This window comes from Diorhabda sublineata, chromosome 5, assembly GCF_026230105.1.
Source record: "Diorhabda sublineata isolate icDioSubl1.1 chromosome 5, icDioSubl1.1, whole genome shotgun sequence".
Classification (NCBI taxonomy): Eukaryota; Metazoa; Arthropoda; class Insecta; order Coleoptera; family Chrysomelidae; genus Diorhabda; species Diorhabda sublineata.
Window position 1 is genome coordinate 14,219,853 of NC_079478.1, and position 26,426 is coordinate 14,246,278.

At 31.4% G+C, this 26,426-nt stretch overlaps 1 protein-coding gene across 2 annotated transcripts in view; it reads right to left on the reverse strand.

The window, feature by feature from the left end:
* LOC130444184 (SH3 domain-binding protein 1-like) overlaps positions 1 to 16,978 on the reverse strand; it is a 30,001-nt gene extending 13,023 nt beyond the window's left edge. For both annotated transcript variants that reach the window (XM_056779231.1, XM_056779230.1), the window contains exons 1-8: positions 16,638 to 16,978; positions 5,549 to 5,687; positions 5,156 to 5,428; positions 3,337 to 3,553; positions 2,891 to 3,216; positions 2,486 to 2,818; positions 955 to 1,106; positions 566 to 896 (exon numbers count right to left, since the gene is read on the reverse strand). In XM_056779231.1, the coding sequence (XP_056635209.1) occupies positions 566 to 896; positions 955 to 1,106; positions 2,486 to 2,818; positions 2,891 to 3,216; positions 3,337 to 3,553; positions 5,156 to 5,428; positions 5,549 to 5,687; positions 16,638 to 16,690 (1,824 nt within the window). In that variant the 5' untranslated portion in view covers positions 16,691 to 16,978. The remainder of the gene's footprint in view (positions 1 to 565; positions 897 to 954; positions 1,107 to 2,485; positions 2,819 to 2,890; positions 3,217 to 3,336; positions 3,554 to 5,155; positions 5,429 to 5,548; positions 5,688 to 16,637) is intronic.
* Between the last annotated feature and the right edge of the window lie 9,448 nt (positions 16,979 to 26,426).

Consider the following 26,426-nt stretch of genomic DNA (forward strand, 5'->3'; position numbering starts at 1 on the left):
AAACATTAATTTTTTATTTCGAAGAAAACGTGTAGTTTAATGAAGAAATATTATTATGTAGGAAATCATTAACCTATAGATGTAAATTGATTCGGAAGAAACTGTTTTTTATTTTTCTAAATAATCACAAAAGCGGTCACAAAATGAAGTTTTTCTTAAAAACAGTTAATTTTAGCGTAGTCTAATGTTATTACTTTTTTAATAAGGAATGATGGTACTGGAAAAAACTAAAAATCATCTATTCATATTAGAAAAAGTAGTTTATCAACCTGATAATCGTCAAATAGTCTCAATAACAATTGTTTTATTTATAAAACTTTTTCACCCTATATCTTGGAAAAAATGCGTTTGGGAGAGTTTCCCCTAGAGCATTGACAATAGGATTTAGGGACACCCTATAGAAGTTTAATCATTGGCGACAGAGTAACACATATAGACAATTATGACAAAACATGTTCAAGTTATTATAAGATTGTAATAAAGCAAAGATATGACATTTTTGGTGTTTTTGTGTTCATTTTAATCGAAATATAACCAAAAATTTATATATTGTTATATTACTAACCTTGTGGTAGATGCTAGATGTATACTTATGGTCAACAGCTTTATTTGAAGAATGATTGGTACCTTCAGTCATAGTACCTCTATCAGATTTCTGCGTGGTTTGACTTATACTGTCTTTTGTGCTCGTTACTTTCTTATGTGCATCATTAGGTCTAGGTAAGGTGCTTGGATATGTAGTCTTCACTAGTAATGTTCTAGGGGCCGCTTCTGGTTTAGTTTCTTTCAAATTATTTTGAGATACTGGTGCTTTTTGAAAAGATTCTTCCGTTTTTGTAACTTGTGTCGGTGGTGCTGAGTTTAATTGTGGTGCAGATATGTGTACATCTTCATGTCTACAAATAGAAATGTTTATATAAAGGATATATCTCATTAATTTGGCAATTGTATTACTTTGAAATATTTTTTGGCGAAGCTGGTATCAATTTGGAGGAACCATCTACAGTTTTACTGTTGGCAATCGGAGGGACAGGTGCAGACTTTTTCTTTCTCTGATTTGGTTTCGGGCTGTCCATCCAACTGCTATCCAAATTAGAATTACTAGCCTATAAAAGAAACGTATTATACAATTAAATAAAGATAAATTTCGACAATTCCTATTAGACTTGCCAACTTACACAATTGTAGAGTAGCAAAAGGAACAATATGGTTAAATTACAGATGCAAATATTATATATGAACATAGATAAGGTTTATTGTGTTCCCTTATCAGAACTTTTTTCATTATATATATAGATCACCATGCAGTTTCAATAATCTTGTAATGTACCTTTGTGCTAACCAATTATGATCGACCATATTCTTTGTATTAAAACTACTTGTTACTTAACAACCAAATTTTAATTCTTAATCTCTAACCAACAACCGTTTCATTGTGATGATTGGTTAACATACACAAGTTAAATAACTCAATTCACTACTTTAGAAAAAACTGTTTATTAAGCAAGAAAATGATTAGTTAAACGTAGTTTCAATAATCTGACTACCCTATTCGACGAATACCAAACTATTAAGAACCTAGTATCCGTTTATAAGCCGCCTTAAATACCAAATCCTATCTTACACAAAAACTACAATTAATTACAAAAATTGACATTTTCGGACGTTCAGAGTCACATCAATACAAAATAAAAGTAAGTAATGGTTCTCATCAGAAGTGGTGAGATAATTTCCACACAAGAGGTTGTATCTCTGGAGATTGGATTTCCACTCCACACATGTACAAAACATTTTATTTCAGATCTAATCTCATGAGAAGCATCTTGAGGCAAAAGTCCCGTGTGGAAGGAAGTCAGGGAGAAAGTGTGGCTTGTTTTTGATTAGATCTGAATAGTTTTCGGAAGGTACCAATTGCATCTCTCATCCTAATGAATTTTTTTAATACAATTATTTTACTACATCCCAAAAAACTCTGAAAAAACAAAAGGCGATTGTGCTCCTTTTCTGGCAAGTGTATTTGTCTACCCATTTTGTTTTCTTTCTGTGTAGCAAGGAACCCGAACAAGGGATACTCTATCTTTTTATCTTTATTAACAAGTTTTTTTCAGTGCACCCATGTTTGAGTTAATGACAAAGAGGATCAATGTTTTGGACTTCAATAATGAATTACCATGTCACATTTCCGATAATTTCTTTCCAGATTTACGAGGTGGAGAAAAATTAGTAATTTATTATTAAACATATCGATACTACTGCAATTGCCACTTGGTTATATATCAAATTTTAATAAATTGATGTTATTTTTCTCACTAAAAAGTTACTTAAATTGTGGGTAGCTTTAATAAAAAGATGACCAAGAACAACTTCCTTAATACTTAATGAAATATTTATTTGTTTCCAAAATGATTATGTTATATAATTCAACATTGTTGATATAATTATTTTATTTCCTCTGATTTCAATCTTGTAGTAAAATAAAACATACCTTAAAATTATTGTCTTCTTCTTGAAATATTTCCATCAAACTAACATATTTACTGGCGTCATCAGGAAATAGCTGATCACTTTCTTTAATCAAAAGTTCGACTAGAATATTGACAGTAACACAATTGCCAATATTAACATTTAAATTTTCATGTTTGTTCCAAAGTAAATTTGGAGACAAAACTATTGCTATATTCGAAGCTGTCATTTTATTTTCTGGATGTTTCGCCAATTTCGACAAGAATTGAAATAAGTATGCTAGATTGTCTTTGTTTTCTTGTGGTAGTTTCGCTACTATCTCTTTTACTACTTCTAAACGATAAATTTCTGGTACCTACAAATTAAATGTGTTTAAAAATTGACATTTCAATTAAAACAGCATTGGGATTTGCTCTTGACTAGATACCTGTACAGCGTCCAACCATTCTTTGTGCAGATGATAGGTCAACAAAGGTTCAGGTAATTCTCTCAAATATAACTTCAGCAAACTAGCTAAAATATGAACGTCCCTGTATTCTGGTATGAGGACGGAAAAACATCCTGAATCTATAGAAGCCTTCAGTCTTTTTACTTTTGATGTGCTGGCTGCAACCCTAAATAATCCCTCTTCAGACATACCGTATTCAGTAAGAGCAGAGATGCAAATTTCTAATGGGTATGCTAATCGTTTATTAGTAATGCGCAGGTGTTCTTTCAAAGATGTACCAAATACTCTTCTCACAGGGCTATCACCTATAATACATTTACAAGTAAATGATGATATGAAATAATACCAATACCTAATAAGGTCGTGCATATAGACAAAATTAAGCTTCCATATTTTATCTTATTACACAATATATTAGCTCTTACCTATTCTTTTTTCTAGTTGAGGAATCAAAGCCTGTAAATTCTTGAGGGCACTTTCATGATAACTCCTCTGTACTTTTAATAACTGTAAGATATATTCCGAAATTTCATTTTCCTTTGCCAGTACACTAAACATTTCACTTGCTAATGCATCACGACTTTGTTCCACTTTAGTGTCTGCTTCTTCCATGTCCTCCCTTAAAGTCTCTTTACCAGATGCCTAATCAAAAATTTAAATAAAATAAATATTATTTCCTTAGACAGAAATGAAGATGAAGGAAGGAAGAAGGAGAAGCCTATAACAGCCCAAAGTAATGTAAGACATTATTTCTATTACTGCTAACAGGTGATAACCCCAAGGGGGAGTAGTAGACGAGGATATGTCGACGACTTAGTCATCTACGCAAGAGGACTCAGATTTCAAAGAAGACTCAAGTACACAAAAAGGTTGTGTAGATCAGTGGGACTAAATGTCAACCTGTATAAGACCAACCTAAATACTTTTACCAGGGAGAAAAAACTTAACCTGAAGCTCATCTAGTTACACATACAAATCATTGAGTGGAAAACCGAGTAGAAATGTCTGGAACTTACACTAGATAGTAAACTTCTCTGGAACAAACATGGAAAGAAAATAACCGTTAACGCCACAAAAGCCATGACGATGTGCAGAAACTTTGCAGGGAGGAACTGAGGCTGTAAGTCAAAGATCCTACTGTAGATGTACACAGCAATTGTGAGACTAATCATCACATATGGGGTAGTTGAACAACCAGTACCACGAGAAATATTCTTTCGAAAGTACAAAGACGTTGCATATGTGCAACCGGTGCCGTGAAATGATACCTAGCACCTGCACTAGAACTGATTTTAAATCTCCCCCCTCTCCACATAGTACTGGAAAAACATCAATCAAAATGTTCAGAGACGGAATCACCAAAGAAAAACCGTCCTTAAAAAATAACTAAACGTGGGATGAAATACCAATAAAGTTTAGCTCCAAGAAAAAAATCTCAGTACTAAATTGTTGAAGTAAGGGGGATCAAAACACCACACGATAAATGAACAGACGGCTGTAAAGCAGCAGATAGAATTGGAATTAGTGTGTACGAGCTCAGAACCAATTATTCAGAAAGCCTGGGCCAAGCATTTTTCAAGCAGAAATTTATGCAATTGAAAAATGTTTTCAGTGCAATTTAAATAGGGAATATCGCAAACAATATAGCTGACATACTTGTTAAAGCAGGGGCAGACAAATCCTTTATAGTACTTGAAAACACTGTAGATAGGGGTAAAACCAATAACTGGGACAAACTATAGGGGCCGAGACAGTCAAAGACTCTCCTGGGAAACTATAACCAGGGTAGATCTGCAGAATGTATCATCCTAAGTAAGAACAATCTACGAATACTAACAGGAGTTCCATCAGGGCACTGTCGCCTCGATGGGTATCTGTGTGTATGATAACCCAATATCTACATATATACATATGACAGCCCAAACAATACTAAAGTGAAATTATGAAATATAAGATGAAAATTTTTATGTTCAATAACTAGCAACAGAACTATTCGAGTAAAGAGCTTCAGAAGGTTCAATAGAGAATTTATGGAACAGGTAATAAGCACAAAGTAATAAATATTTGTGAAAAAATATTATTGAATAAATTCGAGCTTTCAAGTGGAAAATTTTACTTATATGAAAACATTTAAATTAAACAAGAAGTATTAACATATTTTTCAAAATTTGAAACATGTAAGTGAGAGCTGAGAGAATTATTCAATAGAAATTGAAATCAAAATAACGAACAAAAAACTGTTACCTGATATCTATTACTAGCAGAGTCTTTATCCAAACAGTATTTTCTTAAATTATGTTTGTGCTTGAGAATATTGGGGAAATCGTTTTCTAATACATTCTGTAGAGGTGCATAAACTAACTCTTCAACTTTTAGTTCATGATCAGCATATTCTCTTGCTAATTGTTGTTCGACCTGTCCACATTCTCTTAAAATGATTTGAAATAATGGACATTCTCGAGAAAGTTTAGATTCTTCCATAAAAGTTGTCCCTAGTTGGTACTCGACAGTCTTTTTCTAAAAAAAGGACCGAGCGTAAGGACATGCATATTGAAGATTCTATGAATTTATTCTAATTGGACCTCATTCAGATGATTCAAAATAATATTTTGTGTACCAGTTGTAACAAATACTTACTAAAAGCTTTTCAATGTCTATGGTGGGACCATTAGGAGCAATCTTTTTTGTAATTGCACTGAGTGCACCCCGCAGAAACTCCACTTTCTGATCGGCAATTTGTAATTCTTCATGGTTGAAGATTTCACTTTTTTCGGCTCTGAAACAAGAAGTTTAATTTAAATTGTTTCCTATGAAATATGAATTATTGGGTTGGTGACAAAGGAATTTCGGTATTGTAGTATAAACACTTTTTTTTCGACAAAAAATAATTTTTAATCACTTATATATTTTCCATTTTGTTATGACCTTTTGTCATCTTTCTTTCAGCTTCATGATTATAAAATTTCTGCTCCTTATCAGAAAAAAACTTTGATTGAAAGTCTTCGTCATTTGTGAAAGTTTGATCATTAAAAGAATACTGCAAACTTTTAAATGAATGGTAGTCAGATGGTGCTAGATCAGGGCTGTATGGGTGATATGACATCACTTCCCAGCCAAGCTCCAATAGTTTCCCACGAGTTGCCAAAGATGTATGAGGCCTTGTATTATCATGATGGAACACTAAACCGATTTGACAATTCTGACCGTTTTTCTTTGATTGCTTCATCCAGTTTGATTAATTGTTGATAGTAAACATCAATATTAACCGTTTGGTTCTTAGGAAGCAGCTCAAAAAACACAACACCTTTGTGATCCCACCAAATTGACGGCATGAGATTTTTTGTTGATATTCAGCTTTCGATGTGGTTTGAGCTGGTTCATCGTATTTGCTCCATGATTGTTTTCGAACTATGTTACTGTATAGGACCAATTTTTCAACACCATTGATGATTATTTTCAAGAAAGGGTCGATTTCAATTAGTTTAAGGTGCATATCGCAAATATTTATTCTTTGTGTTGAATGAATTTCTAAGGTACTAAAGTATCAAGCTACTTAACTAGCCCAAGACATTTTAAGATGTTATATGACAATCCTCTTCAATTATGGCTTTGATTTGGTCATCAACTTCAGTAGACCGACTCCCAAACGGGAGTATTTACTTACCAACCTTATAGTTGTCTAACATTTTTATATACTTCAAATGAAAATATAATATTATATTAGCAATTGAAATATAAAGTTCTGTTCAATTTAGTTGGATCGTGAGTTGACGGACTCTTTTTGAGTTAATTAAATCTTCACACCTGCTAGTTCTTTCTATCAGCTGTTATATTTTGAATTGTCCTACTTTGTTGTTTTAATTGATAGGTTATATTTTTCTCTAATGTCATGAAAAAATGATTGTATGTACCCACTAGATAATAAGCATTATTGGTTAAGACTAACATGGGTGAGTTTTAATTGTACGGAATAGAAAAAGAAAAAATTGAGAGATTTTAAACAAATTTAAACTTGGGACAATCTATGTATAAGTATTTTTAGAAGTTTTAATAACTATAAAATCCTAGAAACTATATTTATTTATTATCTGTAAATATATGAGTGGCTGAATAAAATCTGAATATTAATGAATACTAAACTGTCTTGATTTCTAATTTCTACCTACAGAAGATGACGAGAAAAAATTCGTTGTGGGCACTTTCTATTGTATACCAAATATCCCTATTAAAACAATTTATGTGCATGAGTTGTATAATGATGATTATGAAAATCAACAATAAATTTTCTAAATGTTTATATTAATTTCTATAGATTTCAAATAACTTTCGATTGTGAATAAATAGATGTGAGATTTTACATCAAAATATCGTTTTAAATCTGCTTTAGTTCATGCTTAGAAAATAGTGAACACAGATTTGTGGAATAATTTGATTAACATTAAGAAAATTGTATTTTATTAAATATAAATGTAATCTGTCACTATAATTAATTGATATATTTCTAATTACCTAATTCAGAAAATTATATTCACCTATTGCAGACTATTTTTATTGCATCACTATTTTGATCTCTTTCACTATTTTTACAACACTTGGGGAAAACATGATGGAACATTATTTATCGAAGTGATATAAGAAACGAATTTATATAATATACACATCATCCATCTTTACGGATAATTATCAATATAAATAGCAAAGATAAGAAAAAAATTTATTGACTGATTTGTGCATGTGAAATTTTATAAGTCAAGATTCAAATTGTTCAATTGCTTTTATAACTATTTAAACACTCTAAATACCATTTATCGAATCTTATCAATATATTATGTTCGGTTATTACAGGAAAATAAGATACCTGTCTTCAGTTGCCTCACTATCTAATTAATCTAAATTAAAAATTTTTTTAATCATGGACATTAGTATTTTTTATTCAAATTGAATACACTGTTCACACTACAATTACACCAACACTCACGATTACACTGTCTAACGCGCGTTTCGATAACCAAGTTATCATCTTCAGAGACTGAAAGTAAACTGTTTACACTGTTGGTGTAGTGGTAGTGCAAACATTGTGTTATTTTATTCATCAATACTTTCCGAAATTTATAGGATTTTAGAATAAACCCCGTTAAGACCAACGAAATTCTCGTCCAGAGGGATGTTTGTACCATTTGTACATGTGAGAAACAATAGCTGTAGCATACTCCTCGATGTTGAGAATATAACTTTGACGAAGGTTGATTTTAAAGCATTGATAAACATGTATCAACTACAAAACAAGTAATTTTAGGTAAAAATATTAGGCTAAACACTGCCACTACACCAACACTCACAATTACGCGCGTTTCGATAACCAAGTATACAGTTCACCTTCAGTCTCTGAAGACGACAACTTGGTTATCGAAACGCGCGTTAGACAGTGTAATTGTAAGTGTTGGTGTAGTGTTAGTGTAAATAGTGTGTTCACTATGAATATCACCAACGGTTCCAAAAATACCTAACTTAATTATTTATATACAAATAATGAAAGTAAGAATTATATTTTGCTACTTTATCAGCTGATGTCCTTTCGTACATAATACCGGTCAAAAGTTCTTGCCATCCTCTTAACCTTTTTACTGCTTGTATTATTTTATCGATAATTTCTGAAATCCATTATAATGCGATTAAGGGTCTATTTTAGTCGGTTGCAGTTAATCCATTCATTAAGTTTCAAAATAATATATTTTAACAAATTTCTCTTTCATATTGTCAAGCAAAGGTCGAAACGTCTTACAAACCAAAAATAATAGTTTCGTTAGGTGTTTACTTTATAAGAGCGCATGTTTATATTCTGTAGGTGAGTGCGACAAGTTAAAACTTGCAAGTATTGTTCATTATTCTTCAGCTGTACATTATTTCTTCGGTGTTAATCATTGTAGTTTAGTCCCAGTTCGCCATGTGAGACGTGATTTATACTTTTTGTACCAAGACATCTTCTTGTAATGTTCGTATATGAATGTTTTCGTTCTCGCAGATTCAGACTTTTAAGTTTTGAAATAGGTAAAACCAAGGAGCTATCTCGAAAAACCACAACTGCTGAAGATAAACGTGATCGACTCACGGGCCCAGAGATAGGAGCTTAAAGCAATGAATCTAGGAATCTACCTTTGAGGACTTCTACAATGAAGAGGAGATTGAGAGAAGCTGGCCTGTTTGGAAGGCAATGAAGAGACAACCTCTTTTGGGACATCAACATAAGATTAAGAGGTTGCAGTAGGCTAAAGAACATAAGAATTTGACTCATGAAGAGTGGGAGAGTTTTATTTCGAGGTTTTTTGTTCTAAGAGAATGTTCTGTGTATATGCCAAGGAAAGAACGAATCTTAGATCCACGTTTAATCCCGACTGTAAACCAAGGTGGAGGATCGGCGATTGTTTGGGGATGTTTTGGAGGAAGGGCGATTGGAGACCTGGTAAAAATTGTAGATTTATCTTCCACCATGACAAAGATTCCAAACATTTTCGAAGCAATAAGTATTTCAAAGAATTAGAAAGGAAGAATGTGATGTAAGTAATTATTTGACCGTCATAATCGTCCGATCTCAACCCGATTGAGTTGTTGTGGGACAAATTGGACAGGGAAATCAGAAAGCAGTCTTCTACTTCCATTTTACATCTTTGGAATATCCTGAAAAACGAATGGAGCCAAATAAACTACGATTAGTTGTCGAAATTGTTACACAAATTGACAAAATTGTGCACCGAAATAATAAAAAGTTGAATCGAAAATTTAAATATGTAACAGACTGTTATTTTTATATTACTATATTTTTGTCTATATAATTATGTTTTCTAAAATATCAAAATCGATCGGTTTAATGGTTTTGACTTTTGACTGGTAGTGTATATCGTTTGATACTTGAGACAAGTTTATTTAACAAACATAAGAAAAAACACTGGAAAATCGTAAGTGAATAATGTAACCTTCCAAATACAACTGGGTCCTTACAAGTTCCTTTACAAAACGATGAACATTTATGTTTATTTTTTAATTTAAATGTGGGTCATTACCAATTTTCGACCGTTTAAGTACCCGCTGATTGATGTCATTGTTATTTTAAATATTCGAACGATGGTGGTGGATGCGCAAAGTATGTCACAGTCTTATTACTGTATATCCAAATTATTATCGATTAATATTATTAGACTATACCCTGTTGATTTGATTTTGCTATTACTGATTAAACATTGATTATATGGTTAAATACCTAATAATAATAACCTTGAGTTTCCCCTTGGTTGGTGAAGTTGTCTACAACAGAAGAATATACAACAATTAAATATAATTTTATGAGGAAATGAAGCAGTTTTAGGTAAAAGCAGCGCACACATCATATTTCATTAAATTATTTAAATTTTGTTTTTAATAATACTTAATCAGCAATCTGAAGAAATTATTCTTTGAAATAAATTGATAAAAAGTGACTGATAGTGCATTAAACATCATATTTGGTCATCAATTCCAGATTGGATAGATCAAATTTATCACAAAAAAATAATTGTTAACGAATTTTTGGTAACAAGCTAAAAAATGATATCGAACAACCTCTATGTTCACCCCATACCACAACTGTTTACATTTTCTAGTTCAAAAACTTGAAATAACACTGCGCCAACCGTTTTCTGTCTATACAGGGTTTTCGGGGAGTGATTAGATAACGTGAAAATAAGGGGCCATCCATAAATTACGTCACACAAATTTCAGGACTTTTTAACCCCCCCCCCTCCTTGTCACAGGTTGTCACAATTTCAAAACCCCCTCCCCCCTGATGTGACGTCACACATTTTTCAAATTTATATATTTATTCAAAAATAATCAAAAGAAAACAGTTATTTTTATTTTTTTCTTACTTTTATTATATAATCTTTGATAAAATTAACATAAAGAAGTCAAATATTTTAGACAACAGAAAAACAAACGACTAGTTAGGAAGCAACAAACGACTAATTAAATTTTGCGTGATGAATTTTGAATTTTAACATGTGATGTCACAAAGTTTTTGACCCCCCCTGCCCCTTGTCACACTATGTCACATTCCGATGATACCGTCCCCCCCATTAACATGTGACGAAATTTATGGATGACCCCTAATCCTTTGACATAAAAAATTTTTTTTATTCTCTTTCTGAGTTGTAGGCTTTTAAAGTTACGAAATCAGAACTAATATTCAAGTGTTTTTCTAAATTATACATTCGAACATTATGAATTTTAAATGGATGATTACGTGTGTCCATATAGTGCCCTATAGCGTCACTATGGAAGTTTATTCTATCCATCATTTTGTTCCTTATGTTTACCTGTGTTGCGTATACCAAACTTCTTAGATATCCCCAAAAAAATGAATCCATTGCATTCAATTCAAGAGATTGTGGTGGCTATGCAAATGGACTTCCCTGCCCAAAACAACTATTAGGAAAAATGTTTTAAGATGATTTTTTACATCATTTAGGAAGTTGGGAGGGTCTCCATCGTGCATGAATCACATGCCTCTGCGAATGTTTAGAGGAATATCACATAATATGACCCACAGTTATTATAGTTTTTTTTTGTTTTTATTTGATAAGTTGTAGGCTAACCAACAAAATTTTTCTACATTTTAATTTTTTGCTTATGTAATGTATTAGAAATGTTTAATTGTGTTTTAATAGTTCCTGTAAGTATTTTCAATGAATAATTACAATTTATGATAATTTTCTTCAGAATGTTTCTTTATGGCAAACGGTTTCGTTAGCATGTACAACGACCTAAAAATCTACATATCTCCTAAATCAAAAATTTCATCGAGTTAAACAAAAAGTACCCTTTTTTTTTAGAGAATCGATTCAATAATTCATTTTTCCTATCTTTAGATTGTACAGGATGTCCCTGTAAAGGTTACTGATCGTTAACAATTGGGCATGTGCCGCCTCTGGCCTTCAGATAGTAGTGTAGAATTATTTATTCTGTTAAATACACTACATGGACATATGTAATTATCCATTAAACATTCATAAGGTCAAAGGTATAATTTATAAAATATACTTATATATAAATTCTGATTTCGCATCTTTAAAGCCATTTAACTCATAAACGAGGGATCATTTGAGAAAGTTTTTTTATGTCACAGCATTATTTTCACGTCATCTACTCACTTCCGATTTTTTTGCATCAAGTCCGGTAACCCTGTATATGACATGAGAAAAGGGAAACAATTTTAATAAATAACGTGACATGTACAATCTAAAATCTATTTTCAAAATTGTATTAAATCCTACGTGGTTGAAACTTTAATAATAAAAAAAAAAACGTGAATACACTGTTTAATGTTACCACTAAACCAAAACTCACAATTACACTAGCGCGCATTTCGATAACCAATTTGTCGTCTTCAGAGATCGAAAGATAAAGTGATATTATTTAAAAAAAGATCACATTTTTAAGGGAGTCCCGTAAATAGTGGGAATTCAAATACTTTTATTGTACCATCCTGTATTCTTGACTTACATACATAATAAATACTCTTAAATACAACACTAAAATCGTTCCACTGTTATTGCGTTATATTGATATAGATTAGGGTGAAATGTATTCACAATGGAATAGTTTCATTTCATATCACACATTCCTTTGAAAACCGTCGTAATTCAATATAAATTTTAAAGAAGCAAATAAAAAATTGTGTTAATACACCACCTGTAATAAATTAATTACTGTTTAGAAGATTTTGGTATTATTAATTTTTGATTAACCTGTTTGATTCTCAGTAAACGTCGGTCGTACATACGATTTTTTTATATTTTTTCCTTAAAACCATAAAATTTTCATGTTTTTGGAAATAATACAGTTTTCCTTTGACGGTTTTAATCGATTTTAGAACTAAAACTTAGAATAAACCTAAGCACTGCAACAAAATAGTAGAAAGAGCATATTTTGGTTTAGAATGAAAAGGTAAGTTTTCTATAGTAGAGTTTTTACACTTTCTTTAAGGGATTCGGTACTTCCTTAGGAGAAATTGTCGTTATCCTTTGCTTCAGCAGAAGGACTTATTGTTTTACGGTACAAGTTTTTAATTAATTCAATTTTCCACATACAACGGAGATGTGCAATTGTTTCAAGGTGGGCTAATACTATTTTTAACGATAAACAAGTCGAAACTTGTTAATGCGTAATTTCACTACCTGCCATGTATTGAAAAAAAATAACTAGTCGTGATACTGTTTTTGAAATGAAAGATATCAAATATTAGACACTTTTGATGAAAGAATACCAACTTTCTTTTGACTTAAAACAGTTTTCAACGGGATGTGCGGTATAATAAATTGAAACTACGTAGATATTTTAAACTAAAACCAGAATCATGAATAAGCTTTAATCTATTTTGTATATAATAATTAATTAACAAATATTGCTTGTCCAAATGACAATATTTGTAAAATATTTCAAATATAGGGTTTAAAAGGATTAACAAAAAATCTTAAAAATGGTATTTTGTAACCAGTACCATTTTTGTGGGAAATTTAAATACGAATTGCAGACACGAGTCATTAGTTCAAAATACAAGATGTTTTAAGAACACTATTAAATAAGTTTTTGGTTTTGAACCCCTGATACCACGCTTTTGGCAGATTAAAACGAAAAAATAATAATATTTATGTTGATGAAACGACTATAACCTAAAAAAATTTTTTTAAGTTACTCAAGAAAAAATTCCATACACTATGTATTTTGCTACATCCTTTAACAACATTGTATCTCATGAACAACCAAGATAAAGAAAAAAATTGTGTTTTGATATTTTACTGTGTATATTATAGGCATCAACAGCTATTTCAATATATTTTTATCTCTCGGAGGATCTAGGTTTACAGCACCAATCGGTGGTAATAATATCATTGTATCTGAAAAGTAAGTCTTATTTCTATTTCAACTTTTACACTTAGCTAGATTCTTATGTAATAACATTCAAAAACAATTATTAGCTGAAGTAGACAATTCCCACTATCATTTCTGTATTTCTCACGAAACATAATGGAAATCACCTATTCAATAGTAATTACTTGAATTTATCACAAAAGAAGTTTCTATGTTTATTATATTTGATTTAATTTTTGTTATGCCAATAGTCACAAAAAATTATTAAGTAGAGACACTATACAATAAAGACTATGGGAAGTCTAAGAGGAATTAAACTGTTTCAATATCTTAGACTGAAATGAACAATGATTTCAAGAGACATTTTTTGATATGCCTTTTACAGGTAACATTTAAAATTACCACTATTTGTGCAGTATAGTGATGTCAACCACAACCAATTGAATATCAATGGTTGGGGTTACTAAAAACTGTTGCTGTTTTTACAAAGAAAGCTGTCACTTCAGCTCAGGGTTTTGTTCTGTTGCCTATTGGGTGATCTGGTTGGGATAAATATGTCCTAACATCATATGGCCAAATTAATTAAGGCTGCTTCACAAAAACTTGGAGTTCTCTTTAAGACCAAATAGATATATATTCCACTCATGGCTCATGAACACCGAATTCGTCTGCAGATGCCCATAATTCAATTTATCAGGACTCATTTGTTTGGAATCAGCTGTCAAGACATGTCTTTTCTGTACACTATAAGCTTCAGAAGTTTAAGATCAATATCCACAAGGCAGGTACCACTCGAATTACCCCTTTGTGCTTGCTTATTAGACAAAGAAAAACATACTTAAATGTGTTACATTAGTGATCAATCTGGCAGTCTTTTTGTTTTTTAGAGAAATGAATGTTATATTAGCACATTGCTATTGACCATTACAAAATTGCATGAGTCCCATTCTATCTAATTAAAACAAATCATTTGTTATCACCTTGTATGCAATATATGTGTGATAAATATTCTATTTAATTATGTGAAGATGCCTCATGTTTCACACTATTTAAATAGGCTACCATTTATTTTTTCCCCAATAAAAATGTTTAGCTCACAACAACTTCAGTGAATTTATAAATATATACCTTGACATTTTATATAATTAACAAATCAACACAATCATCTTCCAATGTCAATGACTGACCATTTTCTTTTAGAACACAATTTAAAATTAGATATTGATTAAAAATAGTGTATTAGTAAGTGAAGTTTGCTTATTGATTCATGCATTTGTAATTTATAGTATATGGTTATAGATTACAAACATTATTTTGATGATTTTTGTGAATAACTCCATTATATAACAGGTCTACAGATATTAATAGTATTTATAATAATTTATTTTCAAAGAATCTTTTGTTATTCTTTCACCCTTTATATTTGGTTCAATTCAATAAAATTTAATGATTTATTGTTTGGATTGGCTTTGTTTTCAAGATATTTTGAATAATTTAAAGGAATTTTGAGTTCAGCTTGATTATATTTACTTATTAGAGATTGAACAAATATTGTTACTTCTAAGAAATATATATTTCTATTAGTAACTACCTCCAAATAAATTGCTATTGTTAGGAATATTTTCAATTGAGTCTTATAATGATAGAATGAGTAAGTGGCATTCATAGAAACAATAAAAAGGAACATTTAAATTAAGTCAAATTAGATAAATTGTGAACTGATAACTATTACAAAACTTCTAAATAATTATAAATTTCCATGTATGTGTAAATGTGTGCTGATTCACATAAATACCATTACTACTATCCTTATTCTAATAACTTTAAACTAAATTTTCACTTTCCTTGCTACATGCCACAAGATATTGACTTGTGTTTTCATCGAAAAGCATGGCAATTGGCCTTATTTTCAATTAACATGATCTCCATTATTATGTTTTATTTAATAAATATTTTCAAAACATTCAAGCAAAAGTGTTAAGGATGTAGTCTAATTTGGTTGTAAAGATTGTAAGAGTAAGTCTAAGTATTTGTGTGGAAAACACATGATGGCTGTAGCAAATTGCTATAGCCATCATGTGCTATTAGCAATTAACCAAAAGTTAAAAAGAAAAATATACTACATATAAATATATCTTGTCAGTAATTAGCAGAAAAGTAGTGCAAAGTATTTTTACATATACTATATGAATCATGAAGTAAGGGGAAGGGAACATATTTATTTTATTGCCAAAAAATAAACAAATTACTCAATTATGTGATATATTTCCAGATATATATAAAATATGTTATGATAAGATAACCACACAAAAAGAATGTAGGTAGGTATATATATAAAACTGTTACTAAGTAAAATAGTAGATTTCATTCGAAAACTCACAAAAATATATTTTCTTCAAATCAAAAGCAAATTACTGTTAATTTATTATAACCTAAGTTATTATTTATAATGCTTTTAAATATTTTCAATTTTAGCTGCAATATTTGAAGTGGTTTATTAACCACCTATTACTGTGTAAACTAGAAGTGTTGATAAATAGGTGATTTATGGATTATTAATCATTGTAGACAATTGGAAATTTATATTTATATTCTGAGCATAATAACTAAAGATAAATTATATTTATAATACTTTCAATTTCTCTTTCATCAAGTTTGATTTTAATCAGACATCTATTTAAGAGACATAATAAAATACTACGGTAAACAAAGTGCACTAATTAAGATTGTTTGGAAATGTAGTCAATTGACAAGATAATACATCCAACTATTTAAGTGAAAAAGTGACTAGATAAGAATAAACCTAATAGATTAAATAAGTACTTACTTGAGGAATGTTTGGTCAGCTAATTGCTTAACTCGAAAAAACTGCTTCTTCATATTAAAAATTTATCTGTTCAGATCATTCTATATCAAATGTTATTGAAGAAAAGTGCTGATATGTTCAAAGAATATAAGGTTATTTGTTCGAAAGGCAGCAGCGCGTATAAAACTAGTATTTATTAAACTAGACACAGTACTTGTCTTAAACTGTACTATTATTATTGCTACTGATCATCAACAACGTCTCATTGAAATCTCGGAAATATTAAAAAGATAAGAATTGAAAAATAGAAACAAGTAAATACAGCAGTTCACGAAACTCACACAAGATCACGCATTCAACTTAAAATAGACATTGACAAGCGATATATCTGACATTGACATTAGTTTGAACAATTTGGATAATCTTTAAAATTAAATTAATGAGTTACATTTTATACTATTACAATTAACGTTACATATGTAAATAAGGATATTATTTCTTCTCTAGCTTTTAATACAAATTCATGTTATCCATTACCTAAAAGTAAAACAATTTACTACTATTACTTTATGTAGCAGAGATCTGTATATAAATACGTTCAGTTGTTTTCCTATCCTTAAGATGGCATTGTGGTAACGAACTTACATAATAAAATAATTAAATGAAGTTTTAATTTATTTTCAGAGTATTGAAACTAATATTGGTTTTTCATTCAATTGGCACACACTCAATTTGTTATATTAGTTTCATTAATTATATTTTGAGGAATATTTGAATATGTAGTTTTATTACTTTTCAATATTTAAAAGAGGAACCTATATCTGATATACATCATTGTGTACGGTGTTGCCTATAAATTGAAAAACCATGGATTATTGGTATAGGTCTTCCAATATCAATTGCAGATTATAAAAAGCTTTGCTGACAATTTTGTTTGATCTGCCATAGACGTAAAAACCTCATTTTATAAATTTATTACTTTTATAAATACTTTTAAAAATATGTATATCTTATGCAATCATTTTTATACCTCGTTAACTTGCTACAACTGAATATTAAATTATAAAACGTAAATAGACGAGTAAAATGTACCTGGCAGTAAGGGAGTTTGGTTTAAACAGGATACCAGACGTGAATTGAGCCCTTTTTGTAATCTACTCGTTTTTTTCCTGGAAAAAGAAATTTCAAAGCAAAAATCATAAAAGGAAATAAATTCTATGCAAATAAAACAAAAGAAAAGAGAACATTCCAATTACAAAGTATCTTCATAAATAATAATGGTAGTCAGAATAGTATGAACTAGAGTCATCATTTGACTGAATTATGAAGGGTTGTAAAGAGGGTGATACAACATACTCATCTTCTTCTTTGATAACATGTTCAACACAGTTTTTCCAAAGCTCTTGGTGGTCTGGTGCTAAAACTTCCTTTACTCAGTTCTGGAGACTGATTACTTTTTCGTAATTCTGATTTTACGTTTGCCCATATTAACTCTATAGGGTTAAATATGCAATAGTAAGGAGGTAGTCTGAGAAGAGTATGACCCTGTTCTTTGGACAGCTTGTCAATATAATGAATTTTCATTAACTTCAGACATGTTTTTCTGTTCTGTGAAAAATCCACAGCAACCCCTGTCGTGACTACTCGATGAATGGAAAATTTATTTACTCTAGTTAATTCAGCAATTCTTATTATTGCTTTGCTTGCTGTGTTTATATATCTAAATCTTTATTATTAAATTCATACTTGTCTTCATTCCCATTACACTGTGCAATTTCATTGTCTTCTCGCCCATGGTCTCAAGAAGGCTTATATTTCTATTTATTTAAAGAAATTAATGAATTAAATAATTAAATAAATCTCTCTCAAAGCGTCGCCAATGTCTGGCAGGAATTTTTCGAAGAAATTGTGCACATACATTGATCCTCGCATAACTGTCTTCTGAAATTGATATTAGAAAAACTATTATAAATATATCGTGAAAACACAAAATTACGTTATACAAACCTAAGGGCTTTAATTTTTATAGTGATAAATCTTGAGGAATATCAAAAAGCATTTTTATATTTTGAGATATTTTTTATAATCCACTGGAATTTCAGAATGAATAACTTCTCTAACAAGTATCTTCAAGAGATAATAAATTGTATTAAAGTATCAAAAGCTCAATTTATCATTTATGATAGAATATCAAGTACCTATTTTGATCGGCTATGGTATTTTTAAATAAAATTTGATCCATAGTACAGTTTTGGTATTTTTCAATCAGTATGAAGTGTAGTTAATAAAAATAAATTTGTTGTTAAAAATTTGAGGATGAAAAAATAATTTTTAAAAAATATTGGAATATTGTAACAGAAATATGGTAAAAATTAAGTTGCAGTTTTAAACGCAAAGAAGAATGTTATACAATAGTAACAAATTATTTTATTATTTTACCCACAATTCGCTGGATGGAAATCATCTTTGGATCGGTAATCTAGGTAGTAATTCCAACAATGGATGGTTATCTGCCTCTGCAATGATTAGGAACTGTTTCATTTTATACCAGTTACAAGTTTCTGATATATTATCATCGTTTTCTGAAATTCGTGTTATTTCTTAATAACTGATCTTCTGAATAATTGCTTATAGAACTCATTTTTATAATTTTTCTTCAGAAAATGCCACACCGGTCCGTTTTTGTGGTATTTGAGTAAGGTATTTTCAAAAAAATAGAAATTATCATATATTCATAGAGACAAATAAATTTTTTCTTTTAGTTTGCGTGCAATGTAAGGCAAGTTGTAAAATTTCTCAAATCGAGCAAGAACTATTTCTCAGACGATACCTGGCATACTCAGATCAAGTCTGGTGTGAATAAATCTCATAATCAAATACCTCCAATGGATAACAGCCCACGTAGTGGATTGTCTCCGAGCATCTGATCGGGCACATTCTCTAAGAGCTGAAGACCAGGGTTGGGCACATTCTCTAAGAGCTGAAGACCAGGGTTCGTTTCATAGATTGACTTGGAAGTCAACTCCATGATTCAAAACGTACTGGAAGGTTATTACGGGTCTTCATTCTACTTTGTACACTTTTTCCTATAGAGAGGGTGGAGACGGGTGGGATTAGCGGTGACAATCGATAAAGGTTGCTAACTGCGACTAAATTTTTAAAGGATAACTTACGCTCATTATCTATCCCATACGATTTAGGTGAAAATGTTGTGCTTATGGACGGCAAAGCTTGATTATATCCAACAATAAGTAGGAAATATTAGGAGTTTGAAATGTCAGCCAACTCTTTTAATATGAATAACCACAATCGTGACAACCCACCTCAGACTGCAGACGAGTTAGGAATGGAACAATTTTTCATCCACAAGAAACTATCAATCAATCATTATTCGAATGCACAGGCGTGTCAACATGTTATTAGAACAGGGAGGATGTCATACACATAATTATAGTTTCGTCATTTTTTCCATTCAATAAATTTCGCCAATAAACAGTAAAACAGTTTTGTTTTTACCAAAATATGTTTTTAACAAGGCTGCAAGGGGTCCTAGACTTCTGATGTTGAAGTAGTTTATACGCACAGTTTAGTTCATATAACTATTTTGGTTGATATTATGCTTAGAATTAACTTTGGAGGATGTTAACGTGGCTTAATCCTAAGTGATTACAAATTGAATTTACTAGTAGTTTTGTTAACATAAACTGACATTACTATGTTGTTTACATGTTAGAGACTAAACATTTTTGTACACGTAATGCTATTGATATTTTCTGGTTTTATTTCATTTCATATGGTTGAAGAGGTTCACAATACCAGTGTAGCTTCTCGCAAGATAGATCCATAATAAATAAAATACACACAAATCAATTTATAGTAGAGGAAACACATGAACACCAGGTCGATTTTTAATTGGTGTTAATGGATTTTAAGAGTTATCGTCATGACTATGAAGAAATCAAAAGTAAGTGTACTGACCAGTAAAGGAGAAACTGAAAAACAGAAACAAATCTTATGGCAAGCGATTCAAAAAGGGAACAAAGAGAGAGAGAGAGATAAAATTTGGTAGGATAAGGAAAATTTTAGTAGGTGGAGGGTTTGTTGGAGTGGGCTCTGATATAGGAGTTGCTCCTCTGCAGTACCGCGGTTGTGGTGGTTGCATGGAGTTGTGTTTGCAAGCTTTTCTGGGGAAAGAAGAGAGAAAATTTAGGATTTTTGGTTAGAAGAAATCGAAAAGAGAGCTTGCAAGTAAAAACGGTTCTTCTCGGTCTGAGGTTTTTGATTATTCGAAAAATTTTATTTGTTATTTTTGACTTTTTACAGTGGGTACAGCTGCGGTTGCGTTATTTGGGTTCACCAGGTTATAGGGAAACCGCAAAAAAACCAAAAAACCGATCGACAAAAAGTGTGTGGGGTGGGTGTGGGAGGTCGGGTTTTATCTGATGGATATGGGAGAGCCAGCGAGAAGTCTGTCGGCAAGGTTGGTTTTAGCATCACCAAAAAAGAGCTATGCTGGAGTTGCACTTCAGTGGGAGGTACTTGGGATTTGGGTAAATGCGAAATGGATGCAGTTACCTAAGACGCTAGTGACGGTACAGTTGTATTCGTACAAGGGGGAAATGAGACTTTGTAGCGTTTCGGCTACTAGCACGAGAGAAGAGGGGATGGCATTCATGATGGTAGTTGCCAGGAATTTAATAAGGATTTTTGTGTCGGTTGAAAGGTCGTAGGGAGTTTGGGGTTTTTCCAGGGTGACTGGGCAGTTTCCTGAGGTTAAAAGGAAACAATAAAAATAGGAAATTATATATTTGAAGAAGTGCAAAACTTGCAATAGGAAAATAAATGAAATATCTGCAACTATGGAGCAAATCCTGCGATAAGAAGCTGAAAAACAACCAACATGCATATTTACAAAATAATGACAAAATTGATACTAATGTAGGGCACATAACAAACACACATTAAAAACAATAAAAGAACCGATTAAAATTTATAAAAAATTAAAAATACAGGCAACTTATAAATTGAAGGAAAAACTTGAAGGCAAAGGTATAGTTGAAACATTAAGAAACTTAAAATAAGATGGCTAGTGCATCCCAGATCAAAGTAATAAAAATAAGTAGAGGAAGACCTGAGTAGAATGGGAATCGAACAGTTGAAATAAAAGACAGGACCCATGGAGTATAATTAGCGACACAGTAGAGTAAATAGACAATGGGGTTTGATACACCCCGCAAGAAGGATCCATAAGGATATATAAGAGGTTGGAGTTTTATTATTATCTTATTAAAAAGTTGTTTTATTCATTTATTAACTATTATGCTTTAAATTAACTTTTGAATATAATTAGGTATTTAGTCAATTTTCTAATAAAAATGAAATAATAAAGATACAATAGAGGATTTCAAGACAAATTACATTTCAGTTGAAATTAAAAAAAATGTTACAGCAATTGTATCTGACTCCGTATTTTATAACGTATATCATGCCTTCTGTTTCTGCGAACATTTAGTTGCTCATTTTTTGTTACTTACATTCAGTCGAAAAGTTGCCATTGCTTGGAAACTCACGTGCGCCCCACATTCTCTGGGGTGCACTAACACGCCTGGGAGAGCGCCGTAGTGGCAACATCCCGAACTACGAATAATAAAGTCGACTTATGTGGGTGCAATTACACAAAATATATTCACGGTTTTTTATGGCTCCTTGCGGCGGAAGAATTGCCCCATTCTTTTATTGTTCCAAGGAGAAACGAAATTGATATGTAATTGTTTTTCGTTCTGAGAGATAGAAGGTATTTTCCCGCCTTTTTCCAGCGCTTTTCCAACGACTTCAAGTGCCCATTTTCTCGAAATAGCTCGAGTTTATTATTTCTAGCGAGAGTCGAGTGAAAATTAATGTTTAAGTTTTACGGCCTGCTTTGTTCGGCGAATTAGAATAATGGGGTAGTAAATCTTTTGAATTTAAAAAGAATTTTTTATTTTTCTTGCGCCCGGAATCAAATTTTTCAATAATTTTCTTAAGTATCCTTTAGAGTGCCGTTTTCGTCTTAGGTATCATATATGGAGTTTATATATTTCACCAAACAAATATATTTTTTATCCAAAGAACCCCTAAAATATTAGTTTTCCTTATAATATTGAATCCAAATATTTTGATATTTTAACTTACAAATTGGTGTATACTTTCAATCCACTTTTTGTCACAATTCAATCCAGCACTGAACCAATCAAGTTTTTAGGGTCCAGAAATGTTAAAGCTTCACTTCATTCAACTTTATGGTAGCCTGTCATCACTTCAAGCACCAATCAAGCATAAAATTTGTTGGTTCAAATCATACAGTCCGTGAAACTTGTGGACAACTAAGCAGAAGATGCTTTATTATGAAATACAACATACTTGCCACTGAACTAGCTCCTTGTTTTCTGAATCTCCCTTATATTCTAAAGCAGGGGGTTAATATTTTAAAGTAGAAGGATCAATTTTATATCAATATTTTTGAAGAAAACACAAGTCATATTTTGGTTACATGCAGCGACTACGTTAAATTATATCTTCTTTGGAAAACGTAAGCTTAGATCTACGGTCGTTAAATGGTGTACTGGATTATAACGTAGGCTGACTAACACCAATGTTGGACACGGAAAACAAAAATATCAAATTGGAAAACCATTAAGTTAAGTTGCAATTACGTTATCAACTTGGCGTATTCTGCGTATAATTTGTCTATAAGAAAGCTGTGTGTGCTAAAGGAGATAAAAATCAATAAGGAGCCGTTGATTACAAGAGGTATTCACAGCTCTCCGAGAGCTATTGTTTAATCCGATACAGAACTAGAGTACAATAGTATATTATATTCATATGAAACGACTCATGATGAAGACAATATAAACACTGGTATATTGCGGGCAGTTATCACTAATAGGATTATTATCCATCGGGATAACTGACAAGAACAAATAACATCATTCAATTAAATGAATTCAGGAATTTATTTAGAAAGAAATCGTTGTGATAATATTCATTGCGATTATAGTCTATCCATTGTTGATGTTAAGAGAGATGTTTTTAATTCCATTGACGGCAAGCGCTGCCCAATAGTGTTAATACATTTATTAAGAATAGAATTATATAATAATATTTTTTTTTCCAATTAGAAGAATAGAATAAACGTTCAAAAAACTGCTTATATATCTAATATAATTATATATACATCAATGATAGATCAAAGTCTTTATTGAAGCAACAATTTATTTTATTTAAAAAGCTTAAAAAATTCCTGAAAAAAGTGGACTTTATGTTGATATATGGGTCTTCTAGCACCTTATTTGAAACTCTTTTAATCATATATCCAGAAGTATTACTTATGCTTATACAGGGAAAATAAAACGTAATTTTATTTACTCAGAGAATAATTTCACAATAAATGAACTGTAATCTTCAATTAATTAATACATAAAACTTTTCAGGTAAAATGTTCACAATGCCATTTACCGATCTCTCCACAATCAGCAAAACTTACACATTACACATTACTAAGAACTTCCCGACTAATTCTATCAACTTCGTATGTAATTCGATTTTGCAGCCCTGTATATTTAATTCTATATCTAAATAAAGGTCGATCCACTTATATGCGTGCCGTGACGTAACGTACCGTACCGTGAGCTTCAGTGGAAAAAATATCGGCTGACGAAATTCTTAGTAAACTAAAGGGGGAAATACGGTGCGTGGTCAAACATGAACGGCACCGTGACTCTTCGACACTTTCAGTACCCTTCCGGTATGCATTTAGGCAGAATCTACCATTGATTACCAATAGGCTATGAATTAAGGTCTCTCATTGGTTAGGCTGAAGCTAATGATAGATACTCGATGGCAGTTTTGGCATTAGGAGATGACGCCAAGCAAAGGGATTTTTATACACCGCTTGTTGAAAGTAAGTCCATCCGCTGCTCAAATAATCCAGATTTAAATGAAATAGATTTAAAATATGAAAATTATGATGATTTAAATGAAAATACTGTCAGCCCCAGAAAGCAAAAATGCTAATGATAATGAGTTTGAACATTTCCTAGATGCACTAAGATAACATACTAAGTTTGGTACATGTAAAGTACTTTTGAATAGATTTTTAAAAAAGCTGGATGGCAAAAAATAGTTGGCATACATTTTTAAGTACGTGCGGTAGTACCTTTGGCCTACGCAATCCAGCTGGTGCTTCAATAAGAGTTCAGCCGACGTCCATCTCCAGAAGGAAACCAGGTGTAACTAGAGCAACTGGTGAAAAACCTCAGTCAAAAAGGAAAAGAAATCTCGCTTTCAATGTAAATAAAATGTACCAAATGCGAAGTCGCACTAAACATAAAAATGTTACTGTGATAATTTGAAACGTTTTTTATAAATAATAAAGCCTGTATTGTTCCTTTTACTAAATTTTTTCTTTTCTATCATTAAGCTCATGAATGAACATGTGCACATGTTTAGAATATATGGAATATAAATAAGAAATACGTCTTCGATCGAAAAAAAGTTTGCTTGATTTTCACTTCTCAATATTTTCTGTGTGTACCTCATTATTGTAATATGAACGATGAGCTCCTCATCGAGTTGGTTAGACAACGACCAGTTCTTTACAATATGAAGGACCCCAAATACCTAAATGCCGACTGGAAATGAAGAATTTGGAAGGCCACCAAGCCTCTATACAAGGTCACAAACTCTTCTTTGGCGACTCGAAGCATCCATATGGAAATACCCCAGTGTGTTATTCTCTTCTGTTCTTCTTCGTCTAAAATTAATGTAATTTCTGCGAAGTTTTCAGTACTGAAATTTATTGTGGAGAGAAAACTGAGATAACTCGAGTAGACACGTTTGATCACTGACACGGAAACCGGACAGCAACGGTGTCGTCCCGTCACGATATGTGTGAAATCTTTGATTTCAAATAACCTTTTAAGAAATCTATGGATTAATATTTGAAGTTCACTGGGACCACTTTATTGGTCCTTGTCTACCATGTCATGTGCATAATACGGGAGTGCATCATCTTGTAACTACCATCTGGTTATAACATCTAGTTATGACTGATGTAATTTGGGAAAGTATTGGAAAGGAATGTTATAACTTCTATTCTGTTCTTTAGGATTTTTTTCAACAAATAAAGACCGATAATTGCGTCATTAATTATTCTTCGTGTATTGTGTATCTCTTATTTGTATGTAGCATCATTAGAACAATTAATTTGTTTAATAAAATTAGGCTTGCGGCTATATAAATCCTGCAAAATGTTATAAAACTGCATATGGCAATATTCATCGTTGAATTCTTGATGTAAATGACTTTTGTATCGATCATGTTGATGATAAATTTCGTATTTTAGAATACGTGATATATGCCTTTTCCTCTACAATTTGTCGTGAAGAGTTATGAGGATTAACTTCAACACTTAATACAATATCATATTTTATAAGTTTGCTTTGAATTCCTTCCAATTTTAATGACTGTTAATCAGCTGATCAGTTTGTTTGGGTACTTTGTATTAAACAAATCACATACCTGTTGCCGTGTTCTCGTTTTATCTGCACATTCTATTAAAATTTCTTTGCGTTAGGTTTCACGAATTCACTACGTAAAAGAGCAGTGGGATAAGCTTAAAAAGGTCTCTTAAAATATTACTGTGTTCATTCACATTTTTTCACATGTGGAACCATTTTTAAATAAATGTTAACTTTGTTACATTATACATCAGTATACATTACAATAAATTTCAACTTTACCCAAAATTGGATTTTTTAGCTAATTATTAGA